Source organism: Mesoplodon densirostris, chromosome 12 (genome assembly GCF_025265405.1).
Source record: "Mesoplodon densirostris isolate mMesDen1 chromosome 12, mMesDen1 primary haplotype, whole genome shotgun sequence".
In the NCBI taxonomy this organism is placed as follows: domain Eukaryota; kingdom Metazoa; phylum Chordata; class Mammalia; order Artiodactyla; family Ziphiidae; genus Mesoplodon; species Mesoplodon densirostris.
In genome coordinates this window covers 28667216-28687706 of record NC_082672.1, presented here as the reverse complement: position 1 = coordinate 28687706, position 20491 = coordinate 28667216, and the positions used below count along the sequence as shown (strand labels likewise).

At 34.6% G+C, this 20491-nt stretch overlaps 1 protein-coding gene across 6 annotated transcripts in view; it reads right to left on the bottom strand.

Moving 5' to 3' along the window:
• The window catches only part of AHI1 (Abelson helper integration site 1), a 211851-nt gene that overhangs the window by 134926 nt on the left and 56434 nt on the right, over nucleotides 1-20491 (bottom strand). For all 6 annotated transcript variants that reach the window (XR_009533948.1, XR_009533949.1, XM_060114693.1 and 3 more), the window contains exons 17-20: nucleotides 19284-19414; nucleotides 17387-17527; nucleotides 5565-5761; nucleotides 1570-1596 (exon numbers count right to left, since the gene is read on the bottom strand). Coding sequence is in view for 4 of the 6 variants with exons in the window: in XM_060114693.1 (XP_059970676.1) it covers nucleotides 1570-1596; nucleotides 5565-5761; nucleotides 17387-17527; nucleotides 19284-19414 (496 nt within the window). In the remaining 2 variants the exon portion in view is untranslated. The remainder of the gene's footprint in view (nucleotides 1-1569; nucleotides 1597-5564; nucleotides 5762-17386; nucleotides 17528-19283; nucleotides 19415-20491) is intronic.

The following is a 20491-nucleotide window of genomic DNA, read 5'->3' as shown; positions in this document are numbered from 1 at the left end:
ATAATACATGTGTTAAAATAAATAGAAATAGCTCTGAACTGCTAATCAAGAGGATAAACTACTTTTTTGACTCCAGTTTTATATTCTATACATACTTAAGAAGATTTAGTAATCTTAGAGCTACAATCATTACACCAATCATTGCTATCAGGAACAAGTTTCCTGAACATCTGCAGCCTAAGTCAGAATATAGCTTGTTCTCCTTTTTCCCCATCTTCCTTCCCCTTGTCTATATTCTATTTCCTGTTGACTTGTGATAATTAGGTAAAAAAGTGATGGGTCCTGACTGATACTGGACAGCTCAGTGATGGGATAAGCCCAGTGTTTTCTGACACATTTCCTCCATAAGATGCCCCATGTGGAACGAGACAATAGGCTACTTACTTCTGTATTCCAAGCACCTGCCACATGGTAGGAGGTGTCTACTGAGTAAAAACAGTATTTCCACTGCACTGACATTATATAAAGCAGTCTTTGAATATACTAATACCACTTTAATTCTTTCCCTTCTGGAGGTCTCTCCTTTCACTTTGTGACATATATAATCATATTTGATAAATATACAGATGTCTAATTATTCAACTGAATTTTGGGAACAGACAGAAGAAAATAAGAGGGAAGGACGAACATGTGGTGTTATTCCAACTCTTTTAAATAAAACTTATTTTCTTGACAACTGAGTTAAAGGTTGTACATAAAATAACCTTGCTTGTAGAAGGAAGAAAGCTGTTGTGTTGATAACATCCCAGATACAATTTAGTTGAAATTGATTAGTAATCAAGGGCCTTTTTGTATACCTCCATTTTTCAGACCATGGGAAAGGAAGTATGAAACACAGTATAAATGATCTAGAGCATTATCAGCACAATATATCATTGCCGTTTATGTGTGGCTTTACATTCATTTCAAGGCTTATACACTTTACTCAGCATTCACCCATTGGAACTGTATTGCTGTCTCTTACCTATAAAGTATCATGTAATATTTTTCTCAGAGAAGGAAATGATCTTGCTGGCCCATTACTGAAAGTATATGCCAATCACTTAATATTTTTAAATCTTCAAAAATATGAAGCTACTTGCTGAATTCTCAAGTGCCAGTATTACGATTCCTTGATAAATCCGAGCTCAAATGCAGAAGATATGTATCAGATGAACTTTGTAAAAGTTCTATTACAACTATGAATGGTACATTTCAATTCTTTGGTGCATCACAATGAAAACTTAAGTTATCTTCCTGGTAGTAAAAACCACTCACTCTAGAGACTGTCATACCCAGTGAAGTAAGTCAGAAAGAGAAAAACAAGAATCGTACATTAACGCATGTATGTGGAACCTAGAAAAATGGTACAGATGAACGGGTTTGCAGGACAGAAATAGAGACGCAGATGTAGAGAACAAACGTATGGACACCAAGGGGGAAAGTGGGGGAGGGGTGTGGTATGAATTGGGAGATTGGGATTCACATGTATACACTAATATGAATTAAATGGATGACTAATAAGAACTTGCTGTATAAAAAAAAATAAAATAAAATTCAAAAACAACAACAACAACAAAAACCACTCACCTTTGCAGCACAGGCTCGTATCACCTCCTAAAAGAAATAGGATAAAATAAGTAAAGAAATACTCATAATTTCATTTAATAAAATATCAACTCTCTTTAACACATTCAGATATTAATCTCTTAATAACCAAAATCAACATTTGGGAGAGTGTTTTTTTTTGTTTTTTTGTTTTTTTGTTTTGCGGTACACAGGCCTCTCACTGCTGTGGCCTCTCCCGTTGCAGAGCACAGGCTCCGGATGCGCAGGCTCAGCGGCCATGGCTCACAGGCCCAGCCGCTCCGCGGCATGTGGGATCTTCCCGGACCGGGGCACGAATCCGTGTCCCCTGCATGGGCAGGCGGACTCTCAACCACTGCACCACCAGGGAAGCCCGGGAGAGTGTTTTTTAATCTAACACCTGCAGGTGTCACTCTGCACTGTTCCAATGAGCTGGAAAGACTATAAATTAAAGAGACTCAATGACATGATTTTGGTTTGCCAAAGCAAAACGCACTGACAAACAAGACTCTGGAGGGCCCACATGTAACTGCCTCAAGAAAAATTTGTCTCCTCAGTAACTTAGCATAAACACTAAAATTCTCTACTGGGACACTAACATATCTAAAAGACACACTCTGAACTGCAGTATATAATTATCTCTATAAATAAGAATACCCATACATATAACTCTCAAATTAATAATTTACTTCAGAGGAAATCTAATAGTAAACACTTTTGAGGAGTAAAGGATATGACTGGAGAAGCTACAGAAGGGGACTGCCTACAACTCATGGGAAAAGGCCAAGAAAAAGTCACTTTTGAAAAAGAAGTTAGTCAAAGGCAACACAAAACAGATGACTTGTAAATTTGCTGCTAGGGAGACACAAATAATATTCTAGTCCAATTAAGGTTAACCAGCATATATCATCAGCCTAGTACAGCACTAGGAAAAAATGGTAACGATCAATGTGGAGTTTAGAAAAAAAGAACTGAAAAAGAAGAGTGTCCTTTTGTTTTTAATCCATAAATTTCTAAGGGACATAGACTACATCTAAAGGATATTAGTAATTTCAATCACTAAAAGGAGACAGTAAAACTGACTGTGGGCATGAGATTCTGATTGCCTGCACTGAATCTCAGCTCCAATGTTTCCATCTGTGTGACCTTGGCAATATTGCTTGATCTCTGTAAGCCTCAACCTCATCTTCTGTAAAATGGGGATAATACTAGCATCCACATTATAGGATGGTTTTGAGGATTAAATATAGTGAACACGTAAAACACTTAGCACACCAGGAATTCATTATGTCAGTTTCTACTCATAATTAAACAGATGTTAATAATCACCAATTATTAAATGGTGAAATCTCCTGTGGGGTAGAGAAAATTAATCTTTTTTTTTTCAAAATTGGCATAAAACATTTAAAAACCCATTCAATCCCAATTCCTATGACTCTGCTTAACAATCAGCTCTGTGATCACTGACCCAGATATCAGGTTAATTTTTAAAAGGGTGAGTGGTCTTGAGTGCTCAAGCAGCTGGAGAGGTATACCTTCCATTATAAGATGTTTAAGTTTATAAATCAACTTTTTGTGGAACTGTTTACTATTACCAGGTACCCCAGATTCTGAGCAGCTCTGGGTACACTAATAAGACCAAATTTCTGGGTTTGAAACCTTAGAAAGACATGTGTCACTGCTCTCAAGATACTGTCTACCTGTGAGGTCTTATCTGGATTGCAGAGCCTTTTAGGTATTGCTGCAGCAGCAGCACAAAGTCGGCTCTGTTAAGTATGAAACAGTTAAATGAGTTTTATTATGAGTAAATGATAAAGCTACTAAGAACAGAAAATTATCTATTTTTGGCATCCTTTTCTCGTTCATGAGTAAACACCTATGATAAATACCTGAGGAACTGAATTTATTATGCAATTCGCACACACACAAATCACACCCTAAACTTGAACTGTATTTTATCAGAAAAACATTCCTTTTGTGGTTACAAAGAAAGGAGTATCTCCAGGGATACAGTCTTCTACAATATAGAAGTAATATAGTCGTCTCTATTAGACTTCTACATAGAAGACCAGTGACAGAGCCTTTTAGACTAAGTAACAAACCTAACTGGAAAAGGAATTTAGGGTCTACCAAAACACAGCTCAGGAAACAAGAGAAAAGGCATTGTGACAAAAGGTGAGAATCCAGTCAACCTAAATGCTTGCAAAACATAAAAAGAATGGAGCTTCCGTGGGAACAAAGATGACATTTTGTTTTGATTCCCATGTATACTACATACATTCTCAGAGAAAATACACCGCAGATAGCATTTGAAAAAAAAGTTCAGAGAATTCTCTTAATACAGGAAATATATGGTTTTTCAAAAACCACAGCAAATAGACAAAGCTTTCATTTCCAAAGGCAGCCTCAATCTACCTCAATCCCAAAGCGTAATTTTTAAAAGGAAAAGTTTAGTAAAAGCTAAATAAATCAATGATTCTATGAGAAACAAGTTTTTCTCTTATAATAAATTATCAATTTACTTTCCCCTTGCCTTTATCTTAAAAAATATTTTTCTGATTTTATATTTCTTTTACATCTACTTTCATTTATCTGAGGATGACAGCTATAAAAGATGATGCAGGAGAAAAGCTACAAGCCCAAGGTGATTCCAGGATGTTAAGTTTTACCGTGTAAAAAAGACTGACAGATTGTAGGAAACTGGTTTTTATATATCTATCTGTGAGTCGCTCTTAAGTCTGTAGATGAAATCATTTTGCCATGCAAGATTTTAGACAAGGGCCATTTTTTTTTCCTAGTGAATAAATATTTTTCTCTAATTTTTAGAACTCCATTTATCTATTCATACTTCCTTTTAAAATCTGGAACACATTCACTATTCAATTATTTTAAAATGTTAAAATATAAAGTCTTACAACACTGAAATATTAATTTATAGTAATATTATTCTAAAATTTATACTGATAAATATAAAAAAATTTCCCCCATATTCCAACTAAAGCTGAACCCGTTGTCTGAGTAATCTGCACTCTGGTATACCCCACACTCTCTAACTTTCTAAAGAAAGGAAAGGAGAGAGGAAGAAAGTACAGTCAGAACTAAAAGATGTCTCAATGTAGTTCCTCCCACGTTGGGTTTAAAACTGGTCAATATCCCTATAAAAGGAGGAGGGGAAAGGATGATATTTATTAAGTGCCAGGCACTGTGCCACAAGGGGGAACACAACAAGCCCACAAAGTCCCTGTCTTCAAGGAGCTCAGGCCAATTCTCACTAAAAGAACTATTAGGGTCAAAGAGCCTAAGTATTTTTAAGGATGTTCAAGCTTCTCAATACATTTTACCACTTATCTTTGAGAAACACTATATAGTAATTTACCACCAACAGAATACCACGTGACTTTTAACCAAGCATCCTCCTCCTGATTTTCATCATCTATTTTCCAGTTTTACAGGCAATATTTGGTTTCTGTGGCACTACTTTTCTCTGAAGTGAGATAGAACTTTAAAATACACTTAAGAGACATTTGTACCTACTCTTTTTGAAAGTACATGTTTATTTCATTTATCCATTTCTTTGTTGAAGTCTCACTATTTTCTTTATTATTTAGTTCTTCCATATTAAGAAGGCTGTTCCATTTATATATTTTATGTAGACATCTTCCCAGGTTGGTATTTGCTGTGTGTGTGTGTCTGCATGTTGTATATATACGTATACACACATATACACGCATATATTTTAAAATAGAGAAACAAGTCCGGGCTGATCTTTACAGAGATATCAAGTCAGGAAAGCCTAATAGATTATCTTAAGTTCAGTTTGTTTACTGCAGTTAGTGATTTTAGAACAAGTACCAGAAAGGAGCTATAAAAGTATAAGAAAGCCTAGTTTTAAGTAACTACTTCGTTCAGTGAATATTTATTGGCATGGCAATGTAAAACAGAACTGAAATGGTTTTAAAGTTTCCAACTTCTCAACTGCATAAAATAAGTAAACTTACTGTGACAGAATCAATCCTCTGTTTCACTTGCTGCATCTTCATTGAAGAATTTTCAGTGAGGACATAGTCATCAATCTGAAAAGAGCCCTGATGAGGAAGTCTAGGGCAGGTGCATAAAGCATCTTGACTTTGGTGTATTCCAGGTAATGGAATTGTTCCATTGTAGCGTTTGAACATTTCAGCCTCCTGCTGGGCAACTGGAAAAATTAGTCCATAATTAGTTCAAATCATCACAGCAAAAGCATAATGAAATAATTAAGCCATGAAACTGTAGCATTAAAGGAATGATCAAAAAGTACATAATACATTTTAAATACTGGGTAATAATAATACAACATGATGAACAAAATGTGAAATTATTAAATACTGTAAACCATAAAGAAGGAAATATAATAATTTCATAGGTAACTTCATGTCAGGTAGTATAATTGAGCCTTGAAGACCATGCAGTATCTTGGTCTGGTAAACATAACAGATTGGAAGGGGACTCTAACTTTGAAGAGATGCATACAGAAAACACAATATAAAAAATCAAAGGCATAATATAATAGAATTAAAGAAAACACAAAAACAATCAAAATAATTATTCACAAACCCATTTCCTTAAAACAACTGTTTTCATATCTTCATACCTCTATCTTTATTCATATATACATTTTATGTAAAATATCATAGTGTAAACACAATTGAACAGTTTTTCAATTTAAATGTAAGTTTTTGCCTATTTCTACAACTATGTAATTACCATTTATAAATGCTTTACAATGTCTCATCTAAGGAAGCGCCATAGTTTATGTATTCTCCCATTGCTAAATATTTACAATATTTTCTGTTTTCCCTCATTATAGGCTATGCATAGGTACTTTCATAATTTATTTTTTAAAAGAATCCTTTCTTTGGATTTAATACCCCAGAGTGGAATAGATGGCTCAAAGGGTGAATGTTTTTGATGATGATGATGATGACGATGACGACAAGGGTATTAGCACCTGTATTGTACTTTACGATTTTTAGGATGCTTTCACATACATTATCTCATTTGATCATTTAAATAAATGAATTTGAAAATTTTAAAATGCCTGTAAGTACAAAGGAGAAAAAGTAAAAAGTAGTCATTTAAAATAGTATTTTCTTGATTACACAATTATATAATTTAAAAATCCATAAAAGAAAAAATTGACAATTTTGGACTTCATAAAAATTTCAAACGTCTGTTCTTTCAAACTCTTAAGACAATTAGAAGAAAAGCCAAAGGCTGGGAGAAATATTTGCAGATCATATATCTGATAGAGCATCACGTGTATATAAGAAACCTAACTCTCAAAATTCAATAATCAGAAAGCAAACAAGCCAGTTTTACAAATGGACAAAAGATCTGAACAGATGGTTCAGTGAAGAAGATACATGGATGGTAAATAAGCACATGAAAAGGTGCTTAACATCATTCGTCATTAAGGATAAGCAAATTAAAACCACAATGAAACAGCACAACATAACTATTACAAGGGCTAAAATTTAAAAGATTGGCCATTTCAAATTTAGCAAGGATACGGAGATACTGAAATACAGACTAGTGGTGGGAAGGTTAAGCAGCACAGCCACTTTAGAGAACAGTCTGGAAGCTTCTTAAACATATGTCTGTGCTGGGATCCAGCTCTTCTATTTTTAGGTATTTATTCAAGAGAAATAAAAGCATATGTTTATACAAACACTTGTAAACGAATATTCACAGCATCTTTATTTGTAATAGCTAAAAACTGGATAAAACCCAAACATCAACAGGTGAATGGAAAAACAAACTGTGATATATCAATAAAATAATACTCAGAAATAAAAAAGAACTATTTATAAACTCAAAAACACAGATTAACTTCAAAGTAATTATGAGTGAAAGAAGACAGATCAAAAAAAGTACGTGGTATATACTGTTGCACTCATATACAATTCTAGAAAATGCAAATTAATTCATAGTGTTTGTTTGGCAGGAGGGGGAGGTAGGGAGAGATGACCAAGGAGCACAAAGTAACTCTGGGGGATGATGGATGTGTTCATTATCTTGACTGAGGTGATAGTCTCACAAGTATATAAATATGTCTTGACTTAACAGGGTGTACATTTAAAATATATGCAGTTTATTATATGTCAATTATACCTCAATAAAACTGCTCACAAAAAAGTGATAGGAGTTAATATTCAAAGAGTCCCCATAAAATCAATTAAAAATGAATAATCCGGGCCTCCCTGGTGGCGCAAGTGGTTGAGAGTCCGCCTGCCGATGCAGGGGATACGGGTTCGTGCCCCGGTCTGGGAGGATCCCATATGCCGCGGAGCGGCTGGGCCCGTGAGCCATGGCCGCTGAGCCTGCGCGTCCGGAGCCTGTGCTCCGCAACGGGGGAGGCCACAACAGTGAGAGGCCCGCATACCGCAAAAAAAAAAAAAAAAAAAAAAAGAATAATCCAACAGAAAAATGGGCAAATGACCATTACAGAAAATTCACAAAAAGGAGAACTATATATTCAACTTCACTACTAATTAAGGAAGAAATAAGAGGAAAAAGGCAAATTAGAAAGTGATGTTTCTTTTATTGCTTGTTCAACTATCCCACTGTACCTCAAGATATTTGTTCCCACGGAACAAACTGAGTAAGGGTAGCCAGGTGTGTACTGAAGTGTTCCTTAAAATACTGAAAAACATATAATAGTGGAATTATGCAACAATAGTTGTTTAAATAAATTATGGTGTATTCATTTAAAGAAAGGGAATTCAGCCACTAAAATTATGTACAGACGTATAATTATCATGATAGAAAATTGTTCATAATATATTATTAATTGGAAGAAAAACATTTATAAAGCAATAAAATGAATATACAAAAGGATGATCACTGGTTTTTTTAGTTATCAACCTTGGTTTCACGAAGCATGAATTTGAAATAGCACCTACAAAAAAATTTAGGTCTCTGACCTTTATATTCATGTACTACTTCATTCACGTGTTCTAAGTGAAGAACAGCTCAATGATAACTGGGGCTCTCTACCTGCAGACCTTGATGGTGGTAAGAACCAGGGGACGTAATTGAGGGAGAAGACCTGCTTACAGCCCACCCTTGCAGTGATACACGTTTCTCAGTACCAATGACTGTTTTCAGATGGAAGTGTAGCCGTGTCTACACTTAGATTTTTGTGGGTTTGACTACTATTTTTCAGTATATAGTTTGGACTTCTTTTCATAGCACTCAGAACATTTACTTACCTCAAATAAAAGATTGTTTAAAGAACAAAGAGAAACTTTGAACCTGTAAAAGAAGAGTGCTCAATGGACTGGAGGTTTAACTTTAGTAGATGGGTCAGGGATGAATGAATCAACACGTACAAATCACGTTCCATGATCTTTGCCTGATTTGCTTTTCAAAATTGTCCTCTTAACATTTCATTGGTTTTTGCTACTATGAATGGAAAGTGAAACTGGGTTTAACTATTTAATGGCATTTTCTGACTCCCTATGTTTTTGTACTTGACAGATACACAACTACAATTTCACCTCAAGCCCTAAGTGGGTGAGTACGCGTTAGAAGCACAGAGGCTGATATAAGCCAACAGTTACAAGGGACAGTAGGATTTGGGTATTAACCTTACTCTTTTTGTCAAACTGCATTTTCTAAGTATTATGCTATGCTAAACATGTATTATTTTCCTTTTTTAAAAAAGGAATTTATTTAACTAGTGAAAAATAACCAAAGGCAATTGCCTGAATATTTATCTGTTTATTTTTCCAGGCATTAAGGATGCCTTTCAGAAAAGATTAAAATGGCCTAAACGGATGCAGATGACAAAAATAAACCCCAAACAATAATGAATACTTGTTTCTGTTGTCTAAAGGGAATTTTCTATACAAAAGCCATCTGACTGAATTTCAAGGAGGCAAATTAACACCCTACTTTATCTTTAGCACCTCTAGTTCTGTGAAGACAGCCATAAAAAAAAAAATCTGCAGAAGTATTCATGAAGACCTAGTTTCTCAGATACTACAAACTACAAACAAGCTGCGATCAGTTCTTGCATTCTTTCCCCTCCCCAGCCCTCCACAAATACCTATTTGTGTAAGACTATACAGATTATTTCCCTGTAAAATAGGTTATAATAGATGATTTCTGAAATTCCTTCAAGCTCTATGCTTCTAACAGTTCAAAGCTTTCTAAATCATTTTCATAGAGGCCATGGTTAGAGAATGATGTTGCAATTAGGTAACTGTATTTCTTCACTTAGTCATTTTCTCTTCCTTGTACTAATTTAACTTTGTATGTTTAAAACTTAGCTCTAACCTAACTAATACGTTTAAAACTCACAATTTTAAGTCTCATCCCTATCCCTTCATGACTCTTAGAGGAGTGCACTAGAGCAGCCTCTGGGAATACAAAAACACTGCCCCGCTCTTGGGGGTCTGAATTTTTGGAGGTCAATAAGAAATTACTGCTATGTGCTAAGTGGTACAGCACAGCAATAGACATGTGCTGAGAACACAGAGGTGGCAACTACATTTGCTTAAAGGAAATGTAATTTCCTTTCCTTCCTATATCCATCAAAATACTTCTAAATTTACTTACTATCACCTGTAATTTGGGATTCTAGACTTTACACAATTTTAAAAATTCTTTAAATGTTTTCATAACTGACCCTCTTTCTTGATTTATATAGTAAGTTCAGTGCTTCTCTGTATGTTCTGGCCTTAAACAATTATAAAAAAAATAAAGTGGTTTTCCTCAGGAGATCTTTATCTTTATAGGAGGAAGAATGGAGGAAATAAGATATTTCAATTCTGTGCCCTTTGCATTTGAAAATAATACAAGGTTTGTTATTATTAAAACCTATGTGTACTTATGTTATTGACTTTATAATAAAGTACAACTAAAAAATAGCATGGTCTTTTTCTTACACTATATTAACAGTAATATTTCTTTGTGGTTCAACATTTAATACCTTTGGTCAATCTGCTATTACACATACCCATGTTACTGTGTATAGTCATCTTACTGGATACCTAATTTACTTATCAATATTTCTATTTCTAATTACAATATGATTACTGTAAGCTGGTAGGTCTACTGCTCTAGTTTCCTGGCATTCAGCAGTTATGCAGCATCCTCCTTCTCTTCCTCTCACACTTGCGGTGTGAAGAGAATCTCTGTGGTCTGAATGTTGTGTTCCCCTAAAATTCCTATGTTGGAATCCTAACCCCCAAGGTGATGGTATTAAGAGGTGGGGCCTTTGGGAGATGATTAGGTCATGAGAGCAGAGCCCTCATGAAAGCGATTAGTGCTCTTATAAAAAAGACCCCAATAATGTCTTTAGCTGTACCATGTGAGGGTACAGCTAAAGGTGCTGGTTATGAACCAGAAAGTGAGTTTCCATTGGACAAAGAGTCAGTGCTTTGATTTTGGACTTCCCAGACTTCAAAACTGTGAGAAAGAAATTTCTGTTGTTTATGAGCCATCTAGTCTCTGCTATTCTGTTATAGCAGTCCAAATTGACTAAGACAAGAATGTTCAAGGGCTTATAATTTTTTATTGTATTTCACTGGGCCTGACTTGTTCCTGCTTCAGCGAATCTTAAGAAACTGCGTCAATGGATCAAAGAAGTTCTACTGAGTAATACTTCAATTCTAGTAGCATGAGTGTATTTCAGGGCCTGTTCATAATATTGTATTTCTTGAAATATTTTATATGTCATGTAGAACTTATAAAGTGTCACTAATAAAACTTCAAAAAGCTATACAAGAAAGTGTAAAAGACTCATGTCTCATAGCCAACCATATGGGAGATGGTCTACCATCATTCAGCAAATCTGTTAGTTGAACATCAAAAATATAATAAACTATCTCCAAATCCCCTGAAGTACATGCATTGTAGTTTTGTTGATTTCCTATTCCATTATCAATCATCACACATCACGCTATTCAACTGAAAGTGTGGGACATGTATACTGCTACAGAAAATAGCTAGGATTTCCCTACTGCAGCCTGCTTCATATATCTATGCTCCACGCCTTGCTTTCTAGTTTCATTTTATCCTTTGATAAAACACTGAGATAAAATAAAACAGGTATTATTTTAATTTTTCAGGTGAAAAAACAGATACAGAAATGATAAATTTTTTGACCAGGGTCAAATAGAAGGTGATGGCATTTTGTCTAGGACCAAAATGCTCTTATTCCTACTTCAGTCTTTCCCTCCACACTGTTGTCTATTTTGAACTGTACCATTTTTTCTTTTGGGGGGCAGTGTATTTATTTTTAATTAATTAATTAATTAATTAATTTTGGGCTGTGTTGGGTCTTTGTTGCTGTGTGCAGGCTTTCCCCAGTTGCAGTGTTGCGGTGCATGGGCTCCAGGTGTGTGGGCTTCAGCAGCTGTGGCACATAGGCTCAGCAGTTGTGGCTCATGGGCTTCAGAGAGCAGCCTCAGTAGTTGTGGCGCACGGGCTTAGTTGCTCCACTGCATGTGGGATCCTCCCGGACCAGGGCTCGAACCCGTGTCCCCTGCATTGGCAGGCAGATTCCCAACCACTGCGCCACCAGGTAAGTCCCCTGGAGGCACTTTAGAAAGCACCAATGTAAGCATAAGAAAATGCCTGGGTGAGGAATTCAGGGCTCTGGTTTGTGCTCAAAGCCATTAAGTTGACTATGTTTTCCATACGCCCTGAATCCTTGAATGACATAAGCTTTCAATGAGAGTATCCCTCATGTGTGGAATATTAAAACAGATGTTTCAGGATATAACCAAGAAATAAGTAGCTTCAGTATGTCTTAAAATTTGGCATTTCTATCTCAATTTCTCCTACTAAGCTAATAATAGATATCTAAAACTCTAACCTACAATCAGTTATATATGTTACTGCTTAGTCTTATCCAAGTATGAGGATTACAACATCTGAGTTTGCTTTTGAATCATTCATAATTAGTACTTCAAGAACACCATTAAATTATACATACAACTACAGATGTTAAATTTATTTCCACTAGACATTACCTTATTGCAAAAATATTGTAAAAGTAGTTACATTAAAATTTGACTTACATAATAAAGAAAAATCATATTTTGGACTATATTGAGAATATAATGGCTTAATGCATTGTAATTACCACCAACATTTGTAAAGGAGTGAACAATTAATGATACTAGACAACCAAAGCTCCTTTTACTCTTAAGGGGTCTTCCTAAATATTAAAATTGAAAACAAACACTACATTTCACCACAGGCATATCTGGCTATCTTCTTAAGTTACTTCATGAAATAGGAAATGCAAAGACTAAATAAGTAGCTGTGGCAGATAGCTTAATGTTTTAAGAGCATAGGCTCTGGAGCCAGACAGCCTGGCAAGCATCGTCATTTTACCAATTGTGTGACCTCAGGCAAATTACTTCATGCTCCCTGTGCCTCAGTTTCATCTGCAAAATGGGGATAATAATGGCAACTATCTTGTGGGGATTTGGGAGAACTGTATGAGATAATGCATGTAAAATGCTCATGAGAGTAGGGGATACTTACTAAATAAATAAATAAATGCTTGATAGCATAAATACTTGATAATTAGTTACTACTACTACCACTATCATTATTAGTCCCAAATTTACTAACTGATCACGCCTTTCATTCTATATTTTTATAAAATGTAAGGGGAAAATGCTATTCTATGGGATTTTAAATTCTTATTTCATGTATTTATTGCACATCAGTAATATAACAGGTAGGATGTTAGACACAGGGCCTTGTAAACACCATGGGTTTTTTGTTACTGAGCAAGTTGTATAGGAATGTAAAGGTACATATTGCCCTGAATTCTGGTAAAACATGTCACAATGTGAAAAATAAACCTATCAACAATGACGATGCAGGTGATCATTAATAAATATGAGTTCTATAAATAAAATCATGTTTAGTGTCAATGGCAGACTGCTTTTCAGTTTAACTAAAATTCTCCCAGAGGTTTAATTAACTACTTAGGAAGCACAGAAGATTGGAAAAGAGCATGGTTCTGATTCCTGGGTTTCACAGCGCTGTTCAACTTGGCACACAATAAATGCTCAATGAAGATTTGTTTTACCTGAAACACTATGACTGAAAAGCACTCCAGAGTTAATACTGATTCACAGGAGATACTGCCACCTAGTGAAAAATTAGGCTCATTACCTGGGATTACCGTATAATGCTGAGAACTTCCCAAATTAAGACTTGATCCTGCTTAAAATACTACATGTATATTCAATATGTGCCAGTATTCAGACTAGGTACCAGTAATAAAAAGACAGATAAGCCTCCAATTCTGCTTCCCACAAAGTACAGACAATATAAAGAAATCACATACTCCACGGAGAGGCATAGAATAAATGGTTTTGTAGGAAAAAAAAGTTTGCATATTAGACAATCAAAAGCTAATATTTCAGGAAATCTGCTAAAAAGGCAGTTTAGTGTAGCAAATGAGAGCGTGGACTCCAAGTCCAGCCTGTATGGATCCAAGTCCTGGCTCCCATAATGGGAATAATTATAATACCTATCTCATAAAATTATTGTGAAAACTTTAAAAAATATGGGTAAAGTGCTTAAAACAGCACCAGGAACATGGAAAATGCTTTGTAAGTATTAGACATAATTATCATTAAATGTAGAACAGGATCCTAGAGATTGAGGTAGACAAGTATTGATTAATAACAGAACATTAATTGCTGAAGTCTAGCTTCATAAATTTAATTCATTAGAAGCCGTTTCTCTGACTAGTACTCTGTTATTATGGGAATCCTAAAAGTACATTATTTGTGGTACACTGTGACTAAATTTTGTATTACTAGATGATTAACCCTTTCAACATCAGGCAAATAAAACTGCCTTCTGAAAGTAAAAATCATATTTCTTACCAAAAAAAGCAAAAAGTCAGTAGAATGAAAGACCCAAAAGACCACAACCTGAACACATGCTTAACAGGGAAAGATGCTTGCTGACTCTTCACAGATTTTGCTAGAACTGAAAGATGGATGATACATTTAGCTACCACTGTGGTCTCATTCACAGCTTATTTAACTGATAAAAAAAAAATGAGCTTACTCCATTTTCCTTAAAAATTGCCTAAATGTATCAGCTGCTCTGATAAATACTATCTAAAAAATCATGTAACTGTTTTGTATCTTTCAAATTTTTTACCATTAAAACATTTATGTAAAACTACTTGTAAACTTTATTTTCAGACAAGAAAGTGTGAGCAAAATAGTCCTGTGTTAAAAGATAAATAAAATATAAGGCAAAGTATAATAGGTCAGTAATAAATGTTATAATTTTCATTGAAAAAATTTTAAGACTTCATGATTCTGGCCTGTATTTAATGAGCAAAATATTTTAGAGTCTGAAACAACTTTCCATTTTTTCATGGTTATATACAGTTCACAAGAACTGTGCTAAATCCTGGATTGCTTGAGATCACATTAACTTTTTCCTAAACTGCTTCTTTTTAAAAATAGGCAGCAAAGATTTGGGAAAATGTATTGAAACATTTTGAGTTTTGTTTGTAAAGGTGTGTTAGTATATCAAAAATTGTGTTCTAAATATACTGCACAAAATATTTTTATTTAATATGTGTATTAATTGAACATTTAAATTTCTAAAACACTCATGGAAATCCCTCATTTACATTAAGATACTGTGGACATAATGTTCTTAACTTTATGCATTTATTTTCTAATACAACTGACCTAGAAAGGTACACACTCTAAAAAATAAAAGAAAAAGGCTGACCAACAGAAAGAGTGAAAGAAAGGGAAAAAAACCTTTTTTTCCATTTCATTCCACACAGAGAGGCTTATCAGCATATTAAAATATACGTTCCCATAGAGTCGAGTGTATACAGGTTGGATGAGCACGGTAACAACCCACTTTATCCTTTTTGTTTGTTTTAGTATAGTGCTTATCAACTTACAAAGTACTTTCACAGTCCCTGTCTCATAGCACCCTCGCAAAAAAATCTCTTAGGTAGGACAGATATTAGTAGTTGTAGGACCATTTACTAGATAGGGAAATGGAGCTTCAGGAAGGCAAGAGGCTTGTGCAAGGCCACTAAAGAAACAGAACTGAGCCTAAAAGTAAATGCTTTTGAACTCCTAAGCACTTGGCTCTTTCTACTTATGCTTCTAGAATGGACTTCTTAGTCTAAATGTCTATTGTCACAAAACCAAATGGACAAACCTAACTGGGCTAAGCTACTGATGAACTTCTATCAAAGACAAAAAAATAAACTAAAGAAAAAAGATGAGACTGGAGCTTTAAATTGCATTTTGTAGTGAAAATTTCAAAAGCCTAAAAAGCAAAATAGAAATTCAATGAAAACTGTGGTGAAACTTCTGAAGAGTTTGAGGAAATTAACTGAGTGCCTATTTCCTATATAACAGTTCCCATTACAAAGTAAATAGGTATAACTCTTCTCCTTTCTGTGAAGATTTAAAACGTATAAAAGAAAGACCTGTTTCAGGACATATGTTTGAACTAGACAACAAACTTGGGCACTGGATGATTTGAGAAATCCACTTGTCTTTTCCCATAGTCAGGCAGTGTTTACTTTTGCTAAATTTGTTTGTAATAGCAAGTGGTATTGTGTTGTTTAACAATTCCACCATCAGTAATACTGTTCTGTAAATCTGAATATGTGTCAGAGAAATTTATTATTTCTTCTTTGTAAAATTCTTTAAAACAGGATAAATCTCAATTTTACATATTTTCTAATATAATTCACCTGTAAAGGCATAATAAAATCCATACTATGATCAAGAACTTCAGGTTTAGAGCTTAACTCAATTGTCTAACACTTAGCACTTATCACAAACATTAACCAATTCACACTGTATTAATGCAGTAAGCTTAACCACTTGCATGTCATTAACTTAAAACACTCCGTCTAGATAGTTCCACAGCAATGTTACCTGTATACATATTTGCATATTTATGCATTTATGATGTTGTGTGGAAGCCATCTTAGCTTAGCAAAAACAGTGAATGATATCCTAAACAAAGCAAAGAGAGTAATAAAAAGCATTCTGGAACTGCAATTTTGAGAGTGTCAGCACTATCAATACCATGCAGAACAATGAAATCCTAATTTCAGGACAAAAATTAAAGAAATATATGAAAAATAGCATAAATCCAGATAATTCTAATAATGCCATACTATTTCTGAAAAATGTGTCTGAAGTCTTTATTTCCTTATTATTTTCCAAAATTATAGAATAGTGTAATTTTAGTGTAGAAAAAGACGTTAGATTTCTAATTCCAGATCTCATTTTCATTGACGCTTGATTTTTTTGCCTTCTTTTTATGTTAAGAAACTCTCAAAATTACAACTTATTTAAACTATGTGCTTTAGTAAAAAAGAAAAACAAAGAATAGGAAATTAACTCAATATTCAAGTAAATACATTACAGATCCATATTTCCTAAATGTTATTTATCTTTTAAATTTAGACATATTCCCAAATAATTTTTAGGTGAATTTTATTTATTTAAATTGATTTACAAAGGAAGTGATGACTACCTTTCTGTGATTACAACGTAAGAGCACAACCATTATGTGTACTTTTGATGATATTTAAACTCCATAATAATAGTGCTCATGGAAAAATAAAATGTTATAATAATAATATGATCTTTTTAAGTCACTTGGCTTTCATAGTATATTCAAGAGAGCTTTGTTAATACAAAGGATGACAGTTTTCACAGAGCTCATAATTTCCAGTTCAGTCTAAATGTAAAGGTTACTCTAAATATTCTCCTCTTACAAGTGGTAGACTTACCATGGAAATCATAAATATATAGAAGAATTGGCTCATTCTGCCCAAATGCACAAAATGCCACCATATTTTCAAGTGGATGATAAGCAATATCTCGAATGGGTGACTTGAATGGCAGGTCAGAATACATTGCTACTTGTTCTCCTAAATAAGAAAAGACATTCAATAATTTGTACCATCTCAGATACTTCTCATTAGAAGATTATTCTGTAGCTTATTTAAAAAGATTTATAGTAAGTAATGATAAAGCTCATGTTATTTACATGAACACCTTAAAAACTTATAAATATTTGAGTACCACTATATTAAATAATTATCTTTATTTTTCATTCTGTTGGCCCTCCTTTTTCTACTTCTCAGTCCAACCTCTTCACGGAGGTATTCAAGGCACAAAATAAAGACAAAGAGCTTGGAAGTAGAGAGACCTGACTCTGAGATCTGTCAGAGCTGAGCAAATGCCAACTAACAAAAAACTCCAGGGAGAACTAGGGGAGGAATGTCAGGATTAAAACTAAAGAAACTCTGGTTGGGAGAGGTTTAGTGAGGAATTAATTTTTTCTATTTTTCTTCCAGAGGCTGTTTGACGTACCATCTGCTTTAAAGATGCATATGATTATTAATGACTAAAAGAGGCCCACAGCAGAAGTTTAAGTTTGAAAATCAGAACTCAAAAAGCAAAGAATCCAGTTCCATGGATTAGGGAAAAGAGATTTATGAACACTTATGAACTGATGCTGAAGTATCAAAATACAGTAAGAAAAAAAAAAAAAAACTATAAGTGAACTGACTAGTCAAAAATGCCTAAAGGGAAAGGTGAAGAAAATAAAAAGCTGAAGTCAAATACTGCTCATTAAAGAAATTTTAAAGTAACTTCCATAAAATTCTTTCTACTGCTAAAAAAAATGTTTATGTAGTTTTGGCTTTTCTTTTAAAAAGCAAGGTGAAGCACAAATGAACTGCCCAATATAATAGCTTATGTTATTGAAAAAAACTGAATTACAGGGCTTCCCTGGTGGCGCAGTGGTTGAGAGTCCGCCTGCCCATGCAGGGGACGCGGGTTCGTGCCCCGGTCCGGGAGGATCCCACATGCCACGGAGCGGAAGGGCCCGTGAGCCATGGCTACTAAGCCTGCGTGTCCGGAGCCTGTGCTCCACAAAGGGAGAGGCCACAACAGTGAGAGGCCTGCGTACCGCAAAAAAAAAACAAAAACAAAAACAACAAAAAACTGAATTACAGTAAAATTGCTATTAAGTTTCAGACATCCAAAACTGACAGGAGTATGTTTGTTTCTAATAAAAATGTAGATGGTTAACCATTTGTATACCTAGTTGTACTCTAAATTCAATTTATAATACTGTGTTTTGATTTACATTCCTCATTAAATACTTCTCTAAGTTCAACCATATCTCATTACCAGCAAGGAAAGAATAAACCTTGAATTACAATGTGAAATTCTAAAGCCATGAAGATATCAAAACCGTAATGAACAGAATTTAATATAAATTTAGACTGCAGCTGAATTCCATTATCAGCTTTCCAATTTTGAAAAACATAACTGAGAACCTGAAATCAGAATTTCCTTGAAAATTACTCCATAAAATTATAGGTTTTTTTTTTTTTTTTTTTTTTTTTTTGCGGTACGCGGGCCTCTCACTCTTGTGGCCTCTCCCATTGTGGAGCACAGGCTCCGGACGCATAGGCTCAGCGGCCATGGCTCACGGGCCCATCCGCTCCGTGGCATGTGGGATCCTCCCGGACCGGGGCACAAACCCGCGTCCCCTGCATCGGCAGGCGGACTCTCAACCACTGCGCCACCAGGGAAGCCCCATAAAATTGTAGTTTTTATACTTCATCAAAAACAAAACAAAAAAATTTTTAAGTTCAATGAAATATTATTTACCTGTTTCTGGGTTCCAAACATATACTATACCATCCTCACTTCCAGCAAAGAGAAAAGTCCCACATGGTGTCAAAGTACTGTGAATCTTCTCTCGATAATTTGCTGCACCTACAAATTTCCTTGCTGCTAATCTAGAAACCAAAAAGATTTTACAAATGTAACCTGTCTTACCCATTTAAAAGACTGGTGGTAGGAAAACTTTTAAATACTTCATTTGCATTTAACAAACAACTTGTGAGAATCTGTTATGCAGGATACATTCTATGATGGATGCAGAATAAAGAAGAGATAGTCCCAGAGCTCAGGGAGCTTATAATTTAGCAGGAGAGAGAAGAAATGCTTTAAAGTAAAATAGAAAGTGGATGTAGAAAGTGCCACAAAAGAAGAACAGAAAGAGTACTTTTCAGATTTGGATAGGAGAGATGATTTCTAGCTATGGAGCAAAAGACTACTTTGGAAGTAGCATTTGTATTGGTTACTAAGAAATGAACAGAATTTTTATATTCTTATATTTTCTCCATGTGATAAATTTTTAAAATCAAACAATGAATACGTGATCATTGCAGAAGTATCAGACAAAACATTATTGAATCATTTATTAAATATGGTATATAACCTTCCAGGCTTTTTAACTTATGAATAATAACAGCTAACACTGTTTTAGTGCTTATTATGCACCAGATAGGTACTATTATCATCCCTGGTTTACAGAGAAGATATTACATATACTGCTCTGTTATCTGCTTTTTTCAGTCAACAGTGAGTCATGAATAATGGCCACCAAGTCAGAAAATAAAGATTACGCATTATCATTTTAATAGGCATATATTATATCATTGTCTAAATGTATCTTAAGAAATTTTCTATTGTTGGATAACACTTAGGATGTTTCCAGCTTTCCCCTACCATGAATATGATTTCTGTGAACAACCTTGTGTATATACATATTTTTTGCACTGCCTCATAATTATTTTCTTAACATAAATAACTAAACCTAAGGTTACTGGGTCAAACACTTCTGCTATGTTTGTTAATGTTTTAAGTACGTTACATGTATAAACTAGTTTATTCCTCACAGAACATTTATGAGGATGGTATATTATTTCTTCCATTTGAGTGATGAGGAAAGAGAGACACAGGGAGATTAATCAGCTAGTAAGGGGTGGAACAGGCAGTATTTTGACTGTAAGCAGTTTTCTTCTAGAGCC